Source organism: Brachyhypopomus gauderio, unplaced genomic scaffold (genome assembly GCF_052324685.1).
Source record: "Brachyhypopomus gauderio isolate BG-103 unplaced genomic scaffold, BGAUD_0.2 sc79, whole genome shotgun sequence".
NCBI lineage: Eukaryota > Metazoa > Chordata > Actinopteri > Gymnotiformes > Hypopomidae > Brachyhypopomus > Brachyhypopomus gauderio.
Genome location: NW_027506900.1, coordinates 472416 through 492770, shown reverse-complemented (window position 1 = coordinate 492770; position 20355 = coordinate 472416). Strand labels below are relative to the sequence as shown.

The 20355-nt window shown below is 36.3% G+C and overlaps 1 protein-coding gene across 1 annotated transcript; it reads right to left on the bottom strand.

Moving 5' to 3' along the window:
- Positions 1–743: 743 nt before the first annotated feature.
- Positions 744–17817, bottom strand: LOC143492577 (mucin-2-like). Its single transcript, XM_076990921.1, has 26 exons — positions 17802–17817; positions 17434–17695; positions 17070–17184; positions 15394–15481; positions 13944–14053; positions 13571–13784; positions 12460–12585; positions 11332–11449; positions 11111–11246; positions 10761–10859; positions 10620–10686; positions 10355–10489; positions 10092–10256; positions 9890–9984; positions 9490–9616; positions 8741–8993; positions 8502–8551; positions 8285–8379; positions 7570–7721; positions 7237–7375; positions 6222–6329; positions 5449–5628; positions 4822–5061; positions 1674–1830; positions 1258–1386; positions 744–934 (listed from the first exon to the last, which is right to left on the bottom strand). The coding sequence occupies exons 1-26, from the start codon at positions 17815–17817 to the stop codon at positions 744–746; spliced, it is 3567 nt and encodes a 1188-aa protein (XP_076847036.1).
- Positions 17818–20355: the final 2538 nt, after the last annotated feature.

Genomic DNA, 20355 nt, shown 5'->3' with positions numbered 1-20355 from the left:
TAGGGAGAATGTCTGAAACATAAAACTATATCAACTTATACATTTATTCATACAACATGTTACATTAATCTAACATATTTTAACCAATATACCAGCCGAAATTACCAGTAAATTGGCTGTGTCTCTGACAACTAAATTAAGAAAATATTTGCTCCCCCACACCCCCAACAAGTAAAATATTTTTTTTGACATATCGTTTTTGTTATATTAATAATTTAATGAATTCTTAATGCAGAAAGAAATGGTGTACTTACCAGGTGTTGTGAATGTAAATGTTGTGGGTGTCACTGTGATAGGTCCACAGTTAAAAATGCTTCTCTCAATAGTTCCATTGACCCCACATGTAGCTTTAAAACATGTACCATCTCCATCATGTGTGTAATAGATTGTACTTCCTTTCATGTATTCTTTTCCACCATACCAGCATTTGCAAGCTAAATCAAGATGATGACAACAATTAAATAAGTTAGTTCATTCTAGGTAAATGGCAATGTAATGAATGTACTGGCTCATGTAATTTGCTGACCTGTTGCATTGTAGAAACATGAAGGACCATTGGATACACATTTGCTAAAAAAAGATTGATCAAATTCTGTAAAATGTCACAAATAATACTATACATCGTTTTACACATGCTGTTTCAAAACATTTACGCTAGCATGATTATCCTTAAAAGCATCAGCACATTGTGGTTGATGCTTCCAACTGATTCATGATCCAACAATTTTATTAAAACAGCTACTTTATATCAGAAATCTGTAGCAGAAATTTGATTCTGTAACATACCATGATTGGCAGTTTTCTTTTGAAGGAATAGTATCTCCCATGTTGTAATGATTTTTTTCTACATAGCAGCCACACTGATCTCTTTGAACACACTTCATTGTTTTCTCCTCCAGGAATGGCCTGTCTGACGGGCACTGGGGAAAACATCCTACCAAAATAAAGTGTTAACAAAGAATGAAATTACTAGCCCAGTCTTTAGCTAAATTACACATCAACACTAAAAACTTCTGGGAAAGTGAGTAAGGCTGGGATAACAATGAAAAAGAGAAAGGCTGTTGCATACTTGAAATGTTTGTTGCACATTTTCAGGAATTTATTTTTAAAGTACCACGCTAAGCTATTAGCAGTCTAATGAATACAGTATTAGTGCTGTTATTTTCAGTACATAAAATTTTATGTCTGATTCCTTTGAAATTAATTTTACAGAGGAAAAAGTTGTAATGCACTGAAAGTTTAGCCAAGACCTATTACCCTCTAAAGGAGGAATGTTATTGAAGCAGACTCCTGAGGGGTTCTCACAAGTCTTCATGCAGGATTGTCCACAAGGTTTATAGTGCCACTCACAGCCTTCAGGTGAATTGTAGTAGTCACAAAACAAAGCTGTAGGAAGAGTCCAAGTCAGTCTTTGACTTGTCAAGTTGAATGACTGCATTAGCAAAACTTTAGCCTCACATGAAGTTATATTGCTGTTAGCATCTTGTTACACTTATTCCATCTTCTTTCAGTGTCAGTCATGTCAATTTGTACTTGTACATTTCTTAAATATGGTTAAGATGGTTAAAATAAACACAATAAATGTGTTGAAAAACCGTGTACTTGCATTTAGTGCAAAATAATGTGTGAATATGTGGGTTGATTAAGCTATTGGTTTCTGTATTTCAACTCACGGCAAATAGTTGGGCTCCTCCACATTATACAGGCTCCTTGTTGACTGCATGCGGCTGCATAGGCTGCCACAGCTGTGCAGAAGCACTCACAGTCTCCACCAGTGTCACACGCACACGTGTCTTTCACACACGCATCATAATATTGAGTATGATCCACCTGTAGGCAGAAATTGAAAGCAGAACAACTCAGTACAGTCCGTGGTCTATGCTTGAGTTTATGGTCTACACGGTGTATGATTTTTATAGTAAAAAGCTAAACAATTGAGAAAGTCTCTCAGAATACTTAGATTTTCTAAAACTGGGAATAGGTTATTTTTATATATGTCTATTTAATGCTTGATCTGGGGTGGGTTTCCCGAAACGTTCGTAACTCTAAGTACTTCGTAACCTCGTACTTACGAATATTCTTAAATTTACGAGTGTTTCCCGAAACTCTTCGTAACTTACGTCGTTCTTATAGTCGTTCGTAAGTTAAGAATCTCCGGACCCATTCGTAACTCACTAAGTACTTCTTAACTCGAAGCTCTCGTGCAGTTCTACTTCAAAAATGATAGAGGCGCTAATTTCACTCGCGTGGGTTTTAATCACGGCATTACTACATTTGCGTTTATGTGTATAATTAGCCTAGTAGCCTATTTTCTTTTGAAGTATTTATATCGCATATACCACATGCCATAAATGTAAATGTAAATGTAAATGTACTACTTTGAATTATTTAGCATTAGTTTATATCTTCCCAATATTTAATTAAATCTCTCTGTTCGTCATCGTGCAGTCAACAGCGTTGCAGACTCAAAATTAATGTATTCTTTGCAAAGAAATGGATACAAGTTGGCCTATTAAGCTTGTTTTAACTTAACCAATAAAATGGATTGATTAATCGGCAGCACATATGGATTAAGGCTAGCAATTGTGCTTGTGTGATGAACATGGCAGCTCTTCAGAGTACTGGCTTTGAATAGAAGACATAATTTAAGAAGACGACGTAATCCACGAAGCCATGTAGTTCGCCTGAATACAGAATTTTGCCCTTAGCTCCACGACGCAGTTACTGACCGCCCTCCGATTTTATGCCACAGACTGTTCTGCAGACTGTTGGTGATGCCCACGGACTAAGCAAAACTGACATAAATGTGTGCATGCTACTAAAGCATTGCTTCGCCATGCAGCAAAAAGAGATATATATATATACAGAGGCGGTCTTTGCATAGAGGCGTTGCTAGGCAATTGCCTTGGGCCCCTCCCACTGTAGGGCCCCCTTGTCTAGCTAAAGCCAGGTTCACACTACACGACTTTTCAGTCGTCAGGTTTTTGTGCCGATCGCACTACATGACTGGTTGTGCTGTAATCGCGAGTCTTTCAGTTGTTGTGGCTTTCACACTACATGACTGATCGGCAACGCGGGCTCACGAATTAAACGACTGGGGAATTGCCGACTCATCTGGCTGCCGTCCAAAAACACGAGAACACGAAAACGAAACACTCGCGAGAACCAGCAACACCACGTAGAAGAAAAAAAAAACAATGTACATGTACTCCACATTTTCGTTATTATTATTATTTTTTACCGTTTAACCACTCCATAGTCCCAAATTGCCAGAATTATTTCATCTCTCCGTTGCAGTGAACATAGATATAGTCAATCGCACTATTTTTCCAGTGCTGTCACAATAACTTAAACACAGTGTTGTAGTAAAGTTGTATGAAGCTAGACGCTGCTGTTGACTCACAGTCACCGACTGAGCTAGATATTAAACATGCTAGATATCTGCCGGTCGTCTGCGATGAGTTGGCGACCACTCGTGATCCCCGATTTGCCTCCGACCACAGTTTCTGTTGGCGATCTACAAAAACAGTCGGCAACCGAAAAACCAGCCTAAAATCGTGTAGTGTGAACCTGAACTTATTTCTCGCATATTAATGTTGATGGGCCCCCTAGCTAAATTCGCCTTGAGCCCCCAAATTGCTAAGTCCGCCACTATATATATATATATATATATATATATATATATATATATGTGTGTGGTATATATATATATATACCACACACATATATATATATATATATATAATATATATATATATATATATATATATATATATATATATACACATATATATATATACTAGCTGACAGTGGGTATCCACTCTGAAGCTTGTATCAAATCCCCTGGTGTCCCTTCAGTAGCTGTGGGGCCCAGTATCCCCAGTGCCTTCTCCTCCTCAACAGTGAAGGCACTTGTGGACATTTGACCTCCACCAGTCTTAGCCCTCTCCTTTCTGAGTCCTGCCCCCTTATTTTTGACTTGACTACAGTTTTTTTTGTTTTTTTCTGAATTTGATGAACTTCCTCGAGCTATTGAAAACAGTAGGCTATACTTTTGTTTTTGGCTCAGTTCACTCGACAGAAAGTTTCATTTTCTCTGCTTGTTTGCCATGGTTTTGAATAACGTGTGAAAGGTTAATTGTGTGCCCTATTTATAGCCTTGATAAAAGCCTGCGATCGGTCAGAATTGCAAAGGTAATAATATGTTCTACTCATTTTTTCCTTATACTTGAAATGTCAACACTTATTAGTTGTTAGTTTTTATGATTGTCATTTTGCCAGTGATGCTTTTGCGGCGTAATTATGAAAAAATGTATGTAAATCGGTGGTTCGGTTTTCGACTAGCGGAGATTTTCCAGTGCAGCTGCAGAGGCGGAGTCAACTAAGAACTACTTAGAACTCATTCGTAAATTTGGAGACTACGAAGGCTTTTGGGAAACACTCGTAAATTTGGCGTTCTTAAAGTTACGTCGTTCTTAAAGTTGTTCGTAACTTTCTAAGATCGTTCGTTATCGGGAAACCCACCCCTGCACAATAAAAGAGTAAAAAGCAAAAGAAGCATTAACCATGGAAGACAGAGAGCTAGGCACTGTGATCGCTGTAATATGGCACTGAAATAATGCTAATATTCTGGCATATTTTGCAGAATATGTGGCACCTTTTCTATAATCTTCTCAACTGTACTAAACAGTTATAGACCAAGGAACATTACACTGCGTACTGATTTAATATATCTAATGTACTTAATTTAACTTTTTACTAATAAGGTTGGCTTGATAGAACAGGGAAAATACAAAATGCAAAATATTATTGGTTACTCACTAAGGAGTGACAGTCCTTAAAAACATCACTCTTGATAATGCTGCACTGTTTGATGGCCCAGGCCTGACGGTGTGGTCTCAAATCACAGGAGCTGCTGACACTGTTGGCTTTGGGGCATGTTGGAAAAACTCTCCAGCTGTTCCCAAATACAAGCTGTCCTACCACCTCCTCACCACAGCGTGTCAGAAAGTCATTTTTTCCGTTCCCATCATAGTTTCCACACAGACCACACACATTGCCCTGTCATTGGGAAAAAATGGTATATAGAGAGTGAGTAAATGTGACTGAATTAATGATTGAATAATTATTGTCTGATTCACATAATGAGCAAGTAACTTTAAGTATAGCTAAATTAATCCATTTACAAAGGAATTAACAAACAAATTGAACAGACATGAGATATCGTATGAAATAGCATTCACAAATAATAACAGAAGAAGATTATGAATTACTGAGGCAGGGAACAGGCAACAGGTGAAGAGGGAAACACTTCCAACAAGGGAGGGCATGGCAATATGGCCAGATGAACATAAATTGAAAGCACATGCTGACAAAGAGAACTTTTGTTTTCTTTGTCAGTGATGGGGGGGTGACAGTATGAGAATATGTATGAATTTGTCTGCTTACCTTAAAGGAGGGATTTAGTTTGATCATTACACTCGTCTTCTTATCCCAGAAAAGAACCAGGCCATTTTTTGCCTCAATGACCAAATATATCCCCACATAGTGAATATGATAAGGGATTTCTGAAGCATTTTGATAATTGATAACTTTAACATCCTCCTCTGACAAATGCAACTCTTGGCTCTATAAATCGGAGGAAGAATACAAGAGAATGACAAAATCTAAACATTTGACAGGTTAGTAGACAATGATTCTGCAGGTTTTCAGCAATTAGTTTATTTTTCAATTTTGGAAGAACTCACACTCCACCTTTAGTGCACTTGTTAATACTGGAGAACTGCTTTCTAATGTAGTGCTCCTACTTTGTTTTCTTTTGTCTACATAGTCCATTCATAGTTATATAATAATCAATTGTTTTATGGTTTTCCTTTTGATTTATACTAGCAAACTTACTTAGTAGAATTAGCTCCTCTTCTGAGCCAAATCATCCCACATGTAATGCTTATAATTGCAATATTAACCATTCAATAAATGTAAACATTTATTCATTAATTTGGTCGTGGTAGTAAATACATATTTTGATCTGAGGTATTATTTCACTGGACTTATTCAGTGTTCACCCTTCGGTAATAAGACTGATACAACAATAATCCACCTGTTCCTGTTATCAAGACATTGGTTCCTGAACGATCAGGATGGTGCCCTGTTTCATAATTCATAATTAATTAATATTAACTACACTAATAATCAAGAAGGCCATTGTATGAGGTCCTTACCCCTAGATAGAGTTTAATAGATTTGGAACAGGTGGTCCCAGTGGTGCCACAGGGGACGTTCTCTGTGATGATGCGGAATGAACCCTTAAGGCTGCTGCCACAGTAGTCCTGCCAAGATAAAACACAGTCACACGGGATAGTTTTGATATGGCAAAATGAATCAGTTGAAGCAGATTACATCCATTTTACACCTTATCAAGCAAACGTTCAGTTTCACTCAGGTATGTGAATGTCACAGTGATAGCTTACTATGACAGTGATAGCTTTGTATATCAGGTTATAAAATTGAGAACTGTAGAATCGAATCAGAACTGTGTAATAATAATATCCTTAGCAAATTCAAAAAACTCAATGTGTATAGGATCATACTTAAAAACTTAAATTTACTTGAACAATATTAAATTGTGTTCAGTTTAATTCAGTGATTATCATGTGACTTAGTATTCATCTAGCAGTAATTCTAAGCTGCATTCTTACTGGTGAACATGTAAGACATATGAGATTTTCACTCATGATCAGCAACAGTTTCTGTATCTTACACCAACAATGTACGGATTTATACCAATAAATTATGGTCGAATACTGACGCAAAATTGAATTTATGTTGAACACTCACTAGATAAACTGGTCACTGAAATCTCACAAATACAAATTAATAAAAAACATTTGTAAATAAATAAAGGCTTTTTTCACTGATGTCTTTAGTTTCATTACAGTGAGAGCTTTAGTCAGTAAACGCTGCCATTTCAGCCCATAAACAACAAATAATTAAATGTCATTAACTCCTGTAGTATTTACTGGACCAGAACAGGAAAGCCTGAGTTGATATGGTTTCCAGAGAAGCCCTGTAATGTTAAGCTGCTTTGTGGCACGCCATTTAAACTGAAGGTATTTGATTGAGTAAGAGAAATATGCTATGAAGTATAATATTTTTTATGACTGTCTAGATTGTTGAGGAAAAATTAATAATAAAAAAAATAAAATAAAATAAAAAAATAATGAGCAAAAAATGTACCTGGACCAATATGTATTCACAGTCTCCATTGAAAGTGTATCTCCTACCATCGAAACTCGTAATGTGGCCATCACCATATATAGAGCAAGTGCCAGAACACTCTTTATCTGTGCAGTCCCACTTCCGGTTTTTGCAAGTGCTGGAAAGTTCATACCATAATTTATAGTTAAGCTTATGTCAAATGTCATAATAGAAACAAATGATGTTGAGTTCATATTCAGCAAATGCATTAGCAGGTAATGTAGGTTTAACATATCATTCAATATAATGACCATTTATATACAAAAGAACATCAACAGCATCCGGTTTGTGACACTAAATTAACTTGCTCACCATGTGTTGCAGTCAGATTTAACAGTTTCTTTTGGTTGGTAGAAGTCTCCATTATAAACACATGGACAGTCCTCTTCTTTCACACACCCTCCTTGTCCGTCAGCCAGCAGACCATTTGGACACACACACCCTGATATACAGTGTGAGCTCACCTGTGGCCCATACCATAGAGGGAAAACTTTAGAAGATCTTACAGTCATGTACACGAATTGACAATTATCCCTAATATGATATTCGTGGCTCAACATGTGACTCTTATAACACATATATAGCAATTAATTCACATAATCTGGATGTTTCTTTATTTACATCAGTTAACACTACAGTTAACAGTTAACTAGTTATAGCAATTAATGTAGAATTATAGTTTTACATTTTCTTTAAATGTACCTCACATTTTATGACATGAAATTAATAAGTAAACTATGTATACAAAAACATAACAAGATAGGAGATGTAAAACTATTTAAGAAACAGTTTTCAAAAATATGATTTAAAGAAAACGCTGAACAGATGTTTGAAGCACCAGTTCAGTTTTGTCTCACAATGAATGGAAACGCATACCTTCAAAGGCGTTAATGTTTAGTTCTTTCTGGCATGAGTGTGTCATATCACAATCAGCTATGATACATCTATTGATAAGTTGACCTATCGCTCCATCCACACCTCTGCCTATTCTCCACATCCATTCCTCCACCTTTATCTGGTGACTTACACATTGGTCAGGGCCCTGTGTTTTGCAGCTTCTCTGGCACTCTGCCCCACTCTCTCCAGGTTCAGCATTTGAGCAGTTGAAGTAGAACATAGGATCTGTGCAAGCTAACAGGAAAAACATACACAATGTATTTAGTGTTTGAATGAAATCCACTAATACATTAAAGACAAAATCCATTCATATAAATCTACATAAGAAAATAGGGACTTATGCTTACTAGGAACTTGCTGCTGTCCAATGCAGTGGAGCTTGCCATGATTGCAAGTGCTGTGACAAATTAAAATAACATTTGACAAAATGTCATATATTCTAACAAAGTTGAAACATCTTATTTGAATGAATGTTTGTTTACACGAATTATATTATTTTATGAGTAGATTTTAGAACAAGATAAAGTGATGAGTACAGTAAACCCAATCAGGAATGAAGAGCCATAGGTTAAATTCATATTTATACCATGTAGCCCCGTCCTTGACGATGACATTCATGGGAGCCACAACCTCATCGTTGAAGTAACAGGAACAGCTGGAGGAGTCAACACACTCGCCATCATCCGTGAGGTACGTGCCATCAGCACAGACGCAACCATCCAGTGGTGTGTAAGTCACCTGACAGCTACGGTCATGGCCACTGAGAGAGCGGCAGGTTCTGCAACTGCTCAGTCTGTAGGAGTACTCCATACTGCTTGGACAATCCTTGGAGAATGAACCTTCACAATATGACACAAATGTGAGAATTCCAGGATTTTGGGAGTGTAAATAAAATTGGGACTTAAGTGTTTTTTTATTTTTAGTAAATTAAAAAAGTTACTTACTGCTAGCACTACTCTGTTCTAGAGTCTAACCGCTATAAGCCACAAAGCTACAAAACTCACTTGTTTTTGACTCTCGGGGGGGATGAGTTACCAACTTAAACCTTTATGAACACAATTTTAAGATACCCTAAATGAATTAATGTAAACTGCTCTGTACTTACTTAAACGTAAAAAATGTCAGAAAAATTATGTAATTAAAGAAAGTACTGAAATGTGTTATTTTCCACCTTCATTTGAAACAGACCTTATAATTTAGGTGCTAGTTTTCACTGTCATACACATCTGTTAAAATAATTCTTCTTTGGATCAAACCATGATACTCCAACTAAACTATTAGGGCCCTCATTCTCGGATTAAAGATATTCACCAAATACTCAAATTAGCACCTCACCACAGGTGGTGTTTCTCCAGCCATAGATCAGTACACCCTTAGCAGCACATGCATGGACATATGATGAAACAGCTGCACACATGCAGTCCTCACTATTGGCGCAGTTGCACGAATCATACACACACCTCTGCAGAAAATTAAGCAACACAATTAATTTAAAACAATTACTGAAATGGCATGTGAGTATATGATGTTTTCCAACCCAGACCTTAGGAGCAACAAAACTGTCCATAAGTTTTTCTGTCCCAACTTGCAGAAGCAAGTAGATGTAAACACTGTCGTTACAGAAACCTTTACTTGTAATAAAGTTCTGAGAGCTAAGACTGAGCACAGGGGTTTCTTAGGTCTAGTTTGAAAAACATTGTTTAAAAACAACTCTAGTTTGGGAACCAAAACTTACATCTCTATAATCTTTTGGGTTGACTTCAACATGACATTGGGCAAACACTCCTGCTGGGTCAGTAAGCAGGACACACCATTCCTTGGCATATTTCTCTAAAAGAACATAAATTACAAAAAATATTAAAGAATTACACATATCATGTGAGAAATGATTGTTTAAAAGAACTGGGCTGAATTTACATAAATGATAAGGACTCTACCTTTTTCAACACTCATACTGCAGGGGTCTTGATGGTTGTTGCTGACATCAGGACAATTCAACCCAACTTTCCATGTGTTAGCAAAATTTACTGCTGTGCCCTCTTTAAGTCCTGATTCTGTGATAAAGTCGTCTGACTGAATATCGTTAAAGTTCCCGCACAGACCTATGGGAAGGAAATGTATTGGTCACGAAATGGAACATTTCAATATATAAGAATGATTATAGATGCTCACTGGCCTACAAAAATTGATGGAAACAGACCACTTAATTGTGTCTTCTTTGCAGAACTGGCTACAATGTACACTCGCATGACAGGAACTAGTTGGATCTCCAGTCGAAGATTTGGTGTGTGGGCAACGATAAAGAAAGTTGAAGGCTTGAAGATTGTCACTTGATCTGATAATAAGAGAGCACCATGTCATTATTACACTGGCTTTTAAATCAAGCAATAGGTATAGGTATAGGTAGATATCCATAATTTAGTAAGTAAATTATTAGGTAAAAGAAGTCCGGTTGGAAAATTCACCAGTATAAATTGGAAGCTTGGTAGTGAAGTCATTAACTTGTACAATGCCAGTGGGTAAGAAAGTAACCTGTTAGGACATAAAAATGTAATTGGTTTTGATTGGTTTAATCAAAATAATTTTAATCAGTTTAGAATGCTTACGGTGGTTGTAGAGATGATCAGCTTCACAGCTGTCAGACATGTTTGCATATCTTTCTGACCGCACTGCATCAGACTCCCCAGTATAGTCAAATCTTTGTCCTGAAGAAAATGAATGTATATTTATTTCAATTACAATACTTTGTGTTACAACTATTATTTTTATTGCAATTTGTCTGTACTGTTCCTTAAGGTTTTGTTTGGACTAGATTGGATTAGTGACATTACAGAGTGTCTGATATTACACCTGTCACTAACTTCAACAATACAGAAACCATCTGGACTTATCAGTCACTGGCTTGAATAAACAACTAATGTCTCTGTGGTTTTTAAGTGAGTTTAACAGCAATGACCTTGGTAAGGACGTAGTAGCAGTTTCCATGGAAGGTGTAAGCAGTGCCATCATATGTAGTGACATGAGACCCCGTCACCATGCATCTACCAGGACAGTCGAGAACCTCACAATTCCACCGCCCACTAGAACACTCACTGATATACACAGAGAGGGAAGATAGTTAAAGTACACTTTGTTTATAATGTGTTTGTGGGTTGTGTGTGAGTGTGTGTTACTTACCATTTTTGACAAGTCCTTTTGTATGATTCTCCAGATTTATAGTTTTTTCCATTATGGCTGCAAGGACATTTATCAACAGGGATGCAGCCAGTTTTTCCAATGTCATCAAGCACAGTGCCTGTATAAAGAGATAATTATACATGTATAATTCACTGTAGTGTTTTGGAGATGTATGGTAAGGAACCCAGTCATTTATCTAAATATGCTGTGGGTGACACTGAGATATAAGGGAGCAGTCTTATACTACCACAGGACCAGCAGTCTAAAGAAAAACTTCCACTATCAAAAGTTTTCAGTGGAACCCTGTACAAATTAAACAGCTTTAATAAATAAAAGACCAATTAGCATATTGTTCAGTACTGTATACAAAAATAGCCTCACACCACGTTACTCAAACAAGAAAAAAAAAAATAGCACATCGTATATGCTTGGTGAAAATCTGATTACATTTTTTTACATTACTTTTTAATTTTAATATTTTTTCATATAGTATCCTGGAACTATTTACAAATCCATGCACATTCATTTTATATTTCTGGAAAAAATAACCTGGAAATTTGGCTGAGAAGAGTGTAAACCTGAACAATAATATTTTGTTTAATAAAAAAATGTAATGTTAATTTATGTTTTTTTTTCTTTCTATTTTATTAAATTATTGTATTGGATAACTGAACAGGTACATCAACATTAATGTCAAAACAATATACAATGTGCTGTATATAATGCAATTCAATGTATGTCAGAGATGAAACAGTAATTCCTGCCACTGACCACCAGAGGTCCTTGTCTCCTGAGTTCTGAAGGTCCATGTGGTTCCTAATCATACTCCCCACTACATATGTGGAAGTATTGCCAGTCTACCTCTGGTCTGCATACTAAGCTGTTGGTTTATCTAGCTCTCTTTGTGTATAAGTCTCCGCCTGCTTATGTTTGTTGGCTATTTGTTTTGCCCTTTGGTGTAGCCTCATATTGTGTTTCAGGTTATCACCCTTGCCTGCCTTGGTTTCTGCATACTGCTTCAGGTCCTCTTCATCTTGTTTCATTAAAGTTATCCTACTTATGGATCCCACCTCTGTGTCAGTGTCTACTGTATTACAGTGTGTGTGTGTTTCATAAGTGGTGGGTTACCAGGTGGGCAGAAGCAGCCATCAACACAGTGGTCTGCACAGAGCTGGCTCCCTTCTTGGTTAGAACAGGTGTCTGTGCAGGGGCTCCCACACTCACTGTGTACCATGTTCAATGGACACTCTTTTCCTGCATAGATCAAATCACATAGATAATATCAGCACTCAAAAAGTTAACAACATCAAAGGTAAATATATATATATTTGGCCTTTTGTTAAAACTTTTAATATTTAGCAAATTATACATGGTACAAAAAAGATTTCGTAAATCATAGTATCATTCGTGTATCTAGGGGTACTAAATCATTAGCTTTGCAGCATGGTCAGGGGAACTCTTTCAAATACAGCCACCCTAATGTTTTTAAAAGAAGGCTCATAGTTGGTTTTCATCCTAAATCTCTTAACAATGCCACTATTTTAGAAAACACAAATCTTCAAGGTGTTCTTAGCACTGGAGACCCCTTCCATTACCCCTGGTAAACCTGTAACCAGAGACGGGCACTCGAGTGTAAATATCTCATGAACAATAAGAGTCAGTCCGTTATCCAGCCGCTGTGTGCAAGTTATAGAAAATTACTTCCTTGTGTGTTTATTTGTCATTATTCCTTATTTTTGTTTCAATGAAACAATCATGGGGCGGCATGGTGGTGTGGTGGTTAGCACTGTCGCCTCACAGCAAGGCGGTCTGTGTTCGATTCTCGGTCTGGGCTACTCTGTGTGAAGTTTGCATGTTCTCCCTGTGCCTGCGTGGGTTTCCTCCGGGTACTCCGGTTTCCTCCCACAGTCCAAAGACATGCGTGTTAGGTTGATTGATCACTCTAAATTGCCCGTAGGTGTGAGTGCGTGCGTGTGTTGGCGATGCGGTGGACTGGCGACCTGCCCATGGTGTACCCTGCCTTCGCACGGAGATGCTGGGATTGGCTCCAGCCCCCCCGTGACCCCGACTAGCGGGAATAAGCGGTTCAGATAATGGATGGATGGATGAAACAATCATTGTTTCCATACACCTCACTGACTGTGACAGCAACTTTTGGAAGAAACAGATTTTTTCCAAAGGTCCCCATAACTGCTTTGCAGATGACTTCACCATTACTGTAAGTTCTACAGGTACATACCACAGAGTGTGTTGGTCCTCCAGTTTTGCGGCCTGCCCCCTGCATGGGCACACTGTCGTGAGAACTCAGATATTGTGTCACACAAACATGGGGTCTTACTGCTGTTACAGTGACACACATCTCTAACACACGCATCCATAAAGCCTTGAATGGATAGTAGGTCCTGGCAGCTACTGAATGCTGGACTGGAAAGCAGCTGTTGACATGTAGATGTCTGTGAAGAATGAAAATGTATAAAAATGAGATTATGCTTCCTTATAATTGCCTCATTGTTATTATTATTATTATAGTCAAACTGGTCTAATTCGGTATGAGTGTGTGTGAATGACACGCTGCATGCCCAGTGATGGATTGTGGTCTGTCCAGTTCATACCATGTTACTGCATTCCTCATGATTCTCCTGCTCATTCACCTCCTCACACGTCTCAGTTGGTGCATCAATCTTCCACTTATGGCCATAATCATCTGCACTTAGTTGTACCCCTGTAATATTAATATGAAAAACATTAATGAAGTTACATTATATATTCTAAGCAGCAATCTCTGGACTACAACAGTTTTGCAAATGCATTATAATGTAAGAGAAAGATGTGAAGAGCTGAAAGAAACATTTAAATATTAACATTGTTCCCATTTCAGAAACAGTGGCCTAATGATATATCTGCTTTTGATGTACATTCATCAAACTCATTGTCTTTTCCAACAGAATCAACTAGTGCCCAACTATTACAAGAAGACACATTAAAAACACATCACATTAAAAAGAATACCACCATATATGTCAATATATGCCCTCCACAGATTTAAAAGGTCAAAAGTAATTTTGTAAATAAGGATCTAGTTTATTTTCTATGCTGTAACATGATCTGCTCCAAGTTCTCTTTTTGTGAAGGAAGCTGATATCAGAACTACACTGCAGTACCAAGTGCAGAACCCAGCCAGCAAATGAACAACAGAGCAGTCGTTTAATAGGCTTGTGAATGTGACAATATTGTGAGTAAGCACAAACATCTTTTCTTTAGACCTTAAGAGAAAAATCATTTAAAATCTTCAAATTATTCCAGACATATCCTGTAAAGGGTAAGCATAATTCCATTGTAACATGCAAAATAATGACTCTAATAACAGTACCTTTATGACTGTTGTAATGGTCATAAATATTCAGCTAATAGCAAATATTCAGTAGGTTCAAAAATCTACTGTAAGATGTATATGAAGGAGTCCTCAACAGTCAGAATTTTAAATTCCCACAAAATACATTTTTGTCTAATGTTATGTAGGGTAACCATTCCATGTGTCAATCTGTAACCTGGAGTCTTGGTTTTTTTATTTATATCTGTCCCAGGTTTTAAAGATAACAACAAACTGACAGCAGAACTATCACCACGACGTTCATTCAAAACCGGGACTTTTTCATGTTCATGTCTAACCATAAAAACATTACTTGTGTTTTTTTTTGCAAAATGGCCAACAAAACTAAATTGCCAGCCATTATAAACTCGAAAACTGAACAACTTGACCTTCATTCTGTATGACTAGTATGACATGTACATTTAACTACCACCATCAAAAAGAATATAACATTTTGAAGATTATTATTATCAGTACCAATGTGGTATGCCAAACAGGTGAAGCTAAATTTTCCATTCCTCATGGAGGTCACATACATACTGTATTAAATAACTTACTGCATTCTACAAACATACTGTATAAAAAAAATTATTAAAAAATAATTAAAAATTCTAAACAAAACACAGTGTGCAACTAAATCTAATACAGTAGTTGTGCTGTAGAACTATTTGTAACCAAAATAAATGTCTCACCATTTTCTATGAACTCATCATATGTAATACCATTGAAGTCCCCACAGAGCCCACAGGTCTGATTCCTGTACTTTGTGGATATCTCAACCTGATGAGTAGGACAAAATACAGGTCACTCATAACACTTACATCAGGATTCAGCCCCAGGCTTCAGCTCTCTCTCTCTCTCTCTCTCTCTCTCTCTCTCTCTCTCTCTCTCTCTCTCTATCACACACACACACAAACACACAAACACACACACACACCCTGGTCCTCTTTAAATCTTCCTCTTCATTAGCTCATTCCTCTCACCTGTGCCTCATTTTCTCTCCTTTTTTTCACCAGTATTTAAGTTCACAGGCCTTCTGTGCTGCGCGTTCCTTAATGTCCTGAGCAGAGAGGCCCGTACCTGAGCTGCTCCAGCCTTGTTCATGCCAAGCTGTCTCAGCCATCCGAGTTGTTCTTATAGCGACTGTGATATCACTGCTAGCCAGCATTATGAGTTAGACCTGCTGCCTCGCACCCTCTTTATTTCTGAATAAGTCTGAAGACTCGAGTCTGATCATGAAGTATAAAACCATTTATCAAACTCTTACTTCCTCTGTGTTGCCTATTTCACAGCTTCCATACAGATTGTGAATATAAAGATGTTTCTGTATAGCTGGATGAGTTTTTTTTATACATAGCTAATCAATATGATTCGCATTCCACCTTGGTATCTCATCCATTTCACTCACAACGAAATAAACTAAACAAACCAATAAAATGTGTACAAAGAGTTGACACACAAAAAGTGTTTATGATACTAAGATATATCTTCTGAATTATAAAATTATTGTGTATTATTATAAAATGGATCATGTTATATTTTAATCCAGTGGCATCAAAACATTAAATATCACAATTTTCTTTTATTTAAGGATAACTGCAAGATAACTATATTTTGTATAGCTGTAAAAATTACCAGTATCTTTTTTAAAAAATAAAATATAGTTTTTTAGGCAGCTAAAATGATGACAGTCAAGGAAGAGTTATAGATTTGCCAATAAATGCAAATACCTGGACCCCAAAGTTCTTTAAATTGCCTTTATATTGACAAAGGTTACATATGTTATTTTTAATTATTTTAATATATATAGAAATAATATTTTTAAATATCATTTAGAGAACCTTTGCATATCAGGTAGAACCATTCTATCATAGTTCTTTGCCAGCTTTTGAACTGCCCACCCTGACAGGGATAAAGTTTTCATAATATGCCAGTTCTTGGAGAAATTGTCAAAAGAATTATATCAGAAATATATGAGTACAGATTTTTTTAAACTTTTTTTTTCTTCTATTCTTATTCTTTTTCCTATGGAAAGTTTCCCTATGTGTTAGGGTGATCACACATTTGGTCATGTTTGACTTGTCCTCACAATGTGAAAAGTGCTGATTGCATTCTGTTTCGTAATCTTGGCAAGGCTCTATGTCACATGGTGTTGGAGTTCCAGCACTAACAGTGATCAGACAACTAAGCTTTACAGTGGATGTTCACCTTCTGCCTTCAGTATATCAGGTACACTTACAAAGAAAATGCTCTTTTCATGGCTATATATATATATATATATATATATATATATATATATATATATATATATATATATATATATGGCAATGAAAACAATCGTAACAACAGTTGAAAACAATAACTGTACCGAGAGTGAGTTGACTTCATCCCAAAAGACTGTCAGTCCCAACTTGGAACTTATCTTAATGAAACTCGTTGTTTTCTCAATACGCACTCCATGCTGATAGCTGGGGAAAGTCACTCTGTACAACAGTATTAAGAAAATATTAGACACATCATATAATCAAATGACCACAAGCCCAGTGTTTTGAAAAATTCAACAACGCAGCTTATTCAAGCTAAGGTTATTATTTATATGTATTTACTTTAGCTGGTTAGCCATTGTAGTATTTTTAAATCCTACTCAATACAGAGGAATTTGCATAAGCCAATCATGTTAACATTAATAAAAGGACATTGATTTGTTTTTAATCCCCCCCAAAAACACTTACTCATTGTCATCCACGGTAATAGTGCCATTGAGAAGCATGATGACAGTTCCCTCCAGCTTTAAGGTAAAAGAACTGATGGTGCGAATGTTGTTGACCTGTTTTCTCCTCATCTGGATATTAAAGTCCATCTTGGTGGTATCACACAGGGTGGCCAGTACATAGTTACATGTATAGGGGAGCTGAAAGAATTCTCCATCAAATGTATTGAAGTGGAAGTTTCCCCAGGTGCTGCAAATCTGCCCGTTGTGACCCACATTCACTCCTGGGTAAAACATTAACATGTTTTCTTAAGACCGAATGCAGCATTTCTTGAGCTGTATTGCAGAGTAGCAAAGTTTGGAAAATAATATTGCTATAATATATTTTACCTGTATCAATGATCATCTTTGTTGCTGGCAGCATAGATACTTAATGTGGAAGGCAAACAGAGAGACCATTCAGATCATTCACCAAATATGTCACTAATACTTTATTATATATAATTAATAGCAGTTGTCCAGAACAATAAAATGAATGGGTACATTAATGCGTTTAATTATTTGAATATAAAAAGACATACCTGGTGCCATGGGTATCATCTCCATGTGGGTTTCAAAAGAATCATGATCTGGTCAAATGAGAGCATCCATTCAAATTGATAAATGTGTATTATATGTATTTCTCCAATATGTATTAATAGCAATTCTCCTACACATTGTAACCTACCTTAAAATTGCCATGTCAGCATTATCAACAGTGTAATCCATCATAAGTATGTAATAAATAAAGTAATAAACTGCAGTAGATTGGGGATGTGATAGAAAGGAATACCTGATGCTCCTGATTTCATCTTATTTGAATGCTCCATGTGAGATTCAGAAGAATCATGAACTAATCAAATGAGAGCGTCCACTCAGGTTATTGATTAAATACTTTATAAAAGCTCATTAACACTAATTCACCAGAACAATGTAACTCTAAAATGGCTACCTCATTAGCCATATTATTACCAAGCAATAAAATGCAGTAGCCTGTTAATATAGTTAGTTACTGGGAAAATTGATGCCACTGGCAAGACCTCTATTGAATGTTCCATGTGGGTTTCAAAAGAATCTTGATCTGATCGAATGAGGGTATCCCTTTTAGATTAACGACCAAATTCTTCACTTTATATTGGCTCATTAATAGCAATTGTCTAGAACGTTTTAAGCTAGACTACAATGGTCATTATTATCAAGTAATAAACTGGAGAACCCTGGGTATATTAATACACATAATTACTGGGATATACAATATAAATACAATAAACTAGAACAGCATACTTGTATGAAATGAGAGCATCCTATCAGGTTATGGATCAAATATTTAATTAATACTTGATAGCAATTCTCAGGAACATTGTAACCTACTATAAATGTCTGTGTCAATATTATCAAATAATAAACTATAGCAGCTACTAGCTTGGAAAATTAATACTGTGAAATAAACTAGAAAGTCTTACCTCGTACTCCTGGTTTCATCCCCATTGAATGCTCTGTGTGTGTTTCAGAAGAACCATGAGCTGATGAGAGCATCCAATCAGGTTATGAATAAAATATTTATTTAATACTTTTAATAGCTCATTAAATGCAATTCTCCAGAATATTGTATACTATCCTAAAATGGCCATATCAATGTTATTATAAGCACTGTAACATCCTAAATAAATTAATGCACTTAATTACTGTTATATAGAGTAGGAAGGTTTACCTTTTGCTCCTGGTGTGATACCCAATAAATGATTTGTGTGAGTTGCAGAAGACCCATGAGCTGATGAAATGAGAGCATCCATTAAGATTATGAAGCCTCAATGATAGCAATTATCTGGAACATTTTTACGTACTAAATGGCTATGTCAATATTATCAAGTAATAAACAATAGTAGCCTGGGTATATTAATAGAGTTAATAACTAGGCTATACACTGGAAAGGTGTACCTGATGCTCCTTGTTTCATTTCCTTTGAATGTCCCATGTGGGATTCAGAAGAATCATGAGCTGATGAAATCAGAGGATCCATTAAGATTATTGATCAAGTATTTAATCAATACTGTATAAAGCCTCATTGATATCTTGTAACCTACTCTAAATGTCTGTGTCAATAATATCAAACAATAAACTACAGTGGATTGAGAATATTAACTCATTAATTACTGTGAAATAAACTAGAAAGGCATACCTGTTGCTCCTGCTTTCATCCCCATTGAATGCTCTGTGTGGGTTTTAGAAGAACCATGAGCTGATAAAATGAGTTTCCATTCAGATTCCATTACAATCTCACATAATAATTCACAATGTTTTGGATACATCTAAATACACGAAACACTAAAATACACTTAAATGCAGATGATATAAGGCATAGATCAGTTATAAAACAAAATAATATTTTTTAACAGTTCAAAAGTGAATTATTCACTGGAACACTAAGTTGTCTCAACATGTCACACTAATGTCTTTAAGATTCAAAGCTGTATTTGAATTTTGGTGATGATTAGTGTGACATGCATCAAGCTAAAACTTATTAGCTTGTCTCATGATCAAAAAAGAATCACTGACACTGATCAATTTCCTTCCCAAAATGTTTGCAGTACAAGCTTATCGCTGCCTGAATAAACAACTGAATTAACTAAATAAACAAATTTAAATTTAAAATTTAAAATTTAAAAAGTTTTAAATAAACTTTCATCTGAGGGCAACTGTCAGAGAGCAGAAAATAAATGCAGACTAAATAAAACAGAATTTAAATCTCTTTAACAGTTTACAAGTGTAATCCACATTATAACCAAGAACCAACCTGTTTGTTGTGATGACTGCAGTATGATGAGTAATGTAACCCATCTCAGCATCCACACTCGAGACATTATTGGCCTTCCCATCGTTACCAGCCCTGGGATGTAAGTGAGAG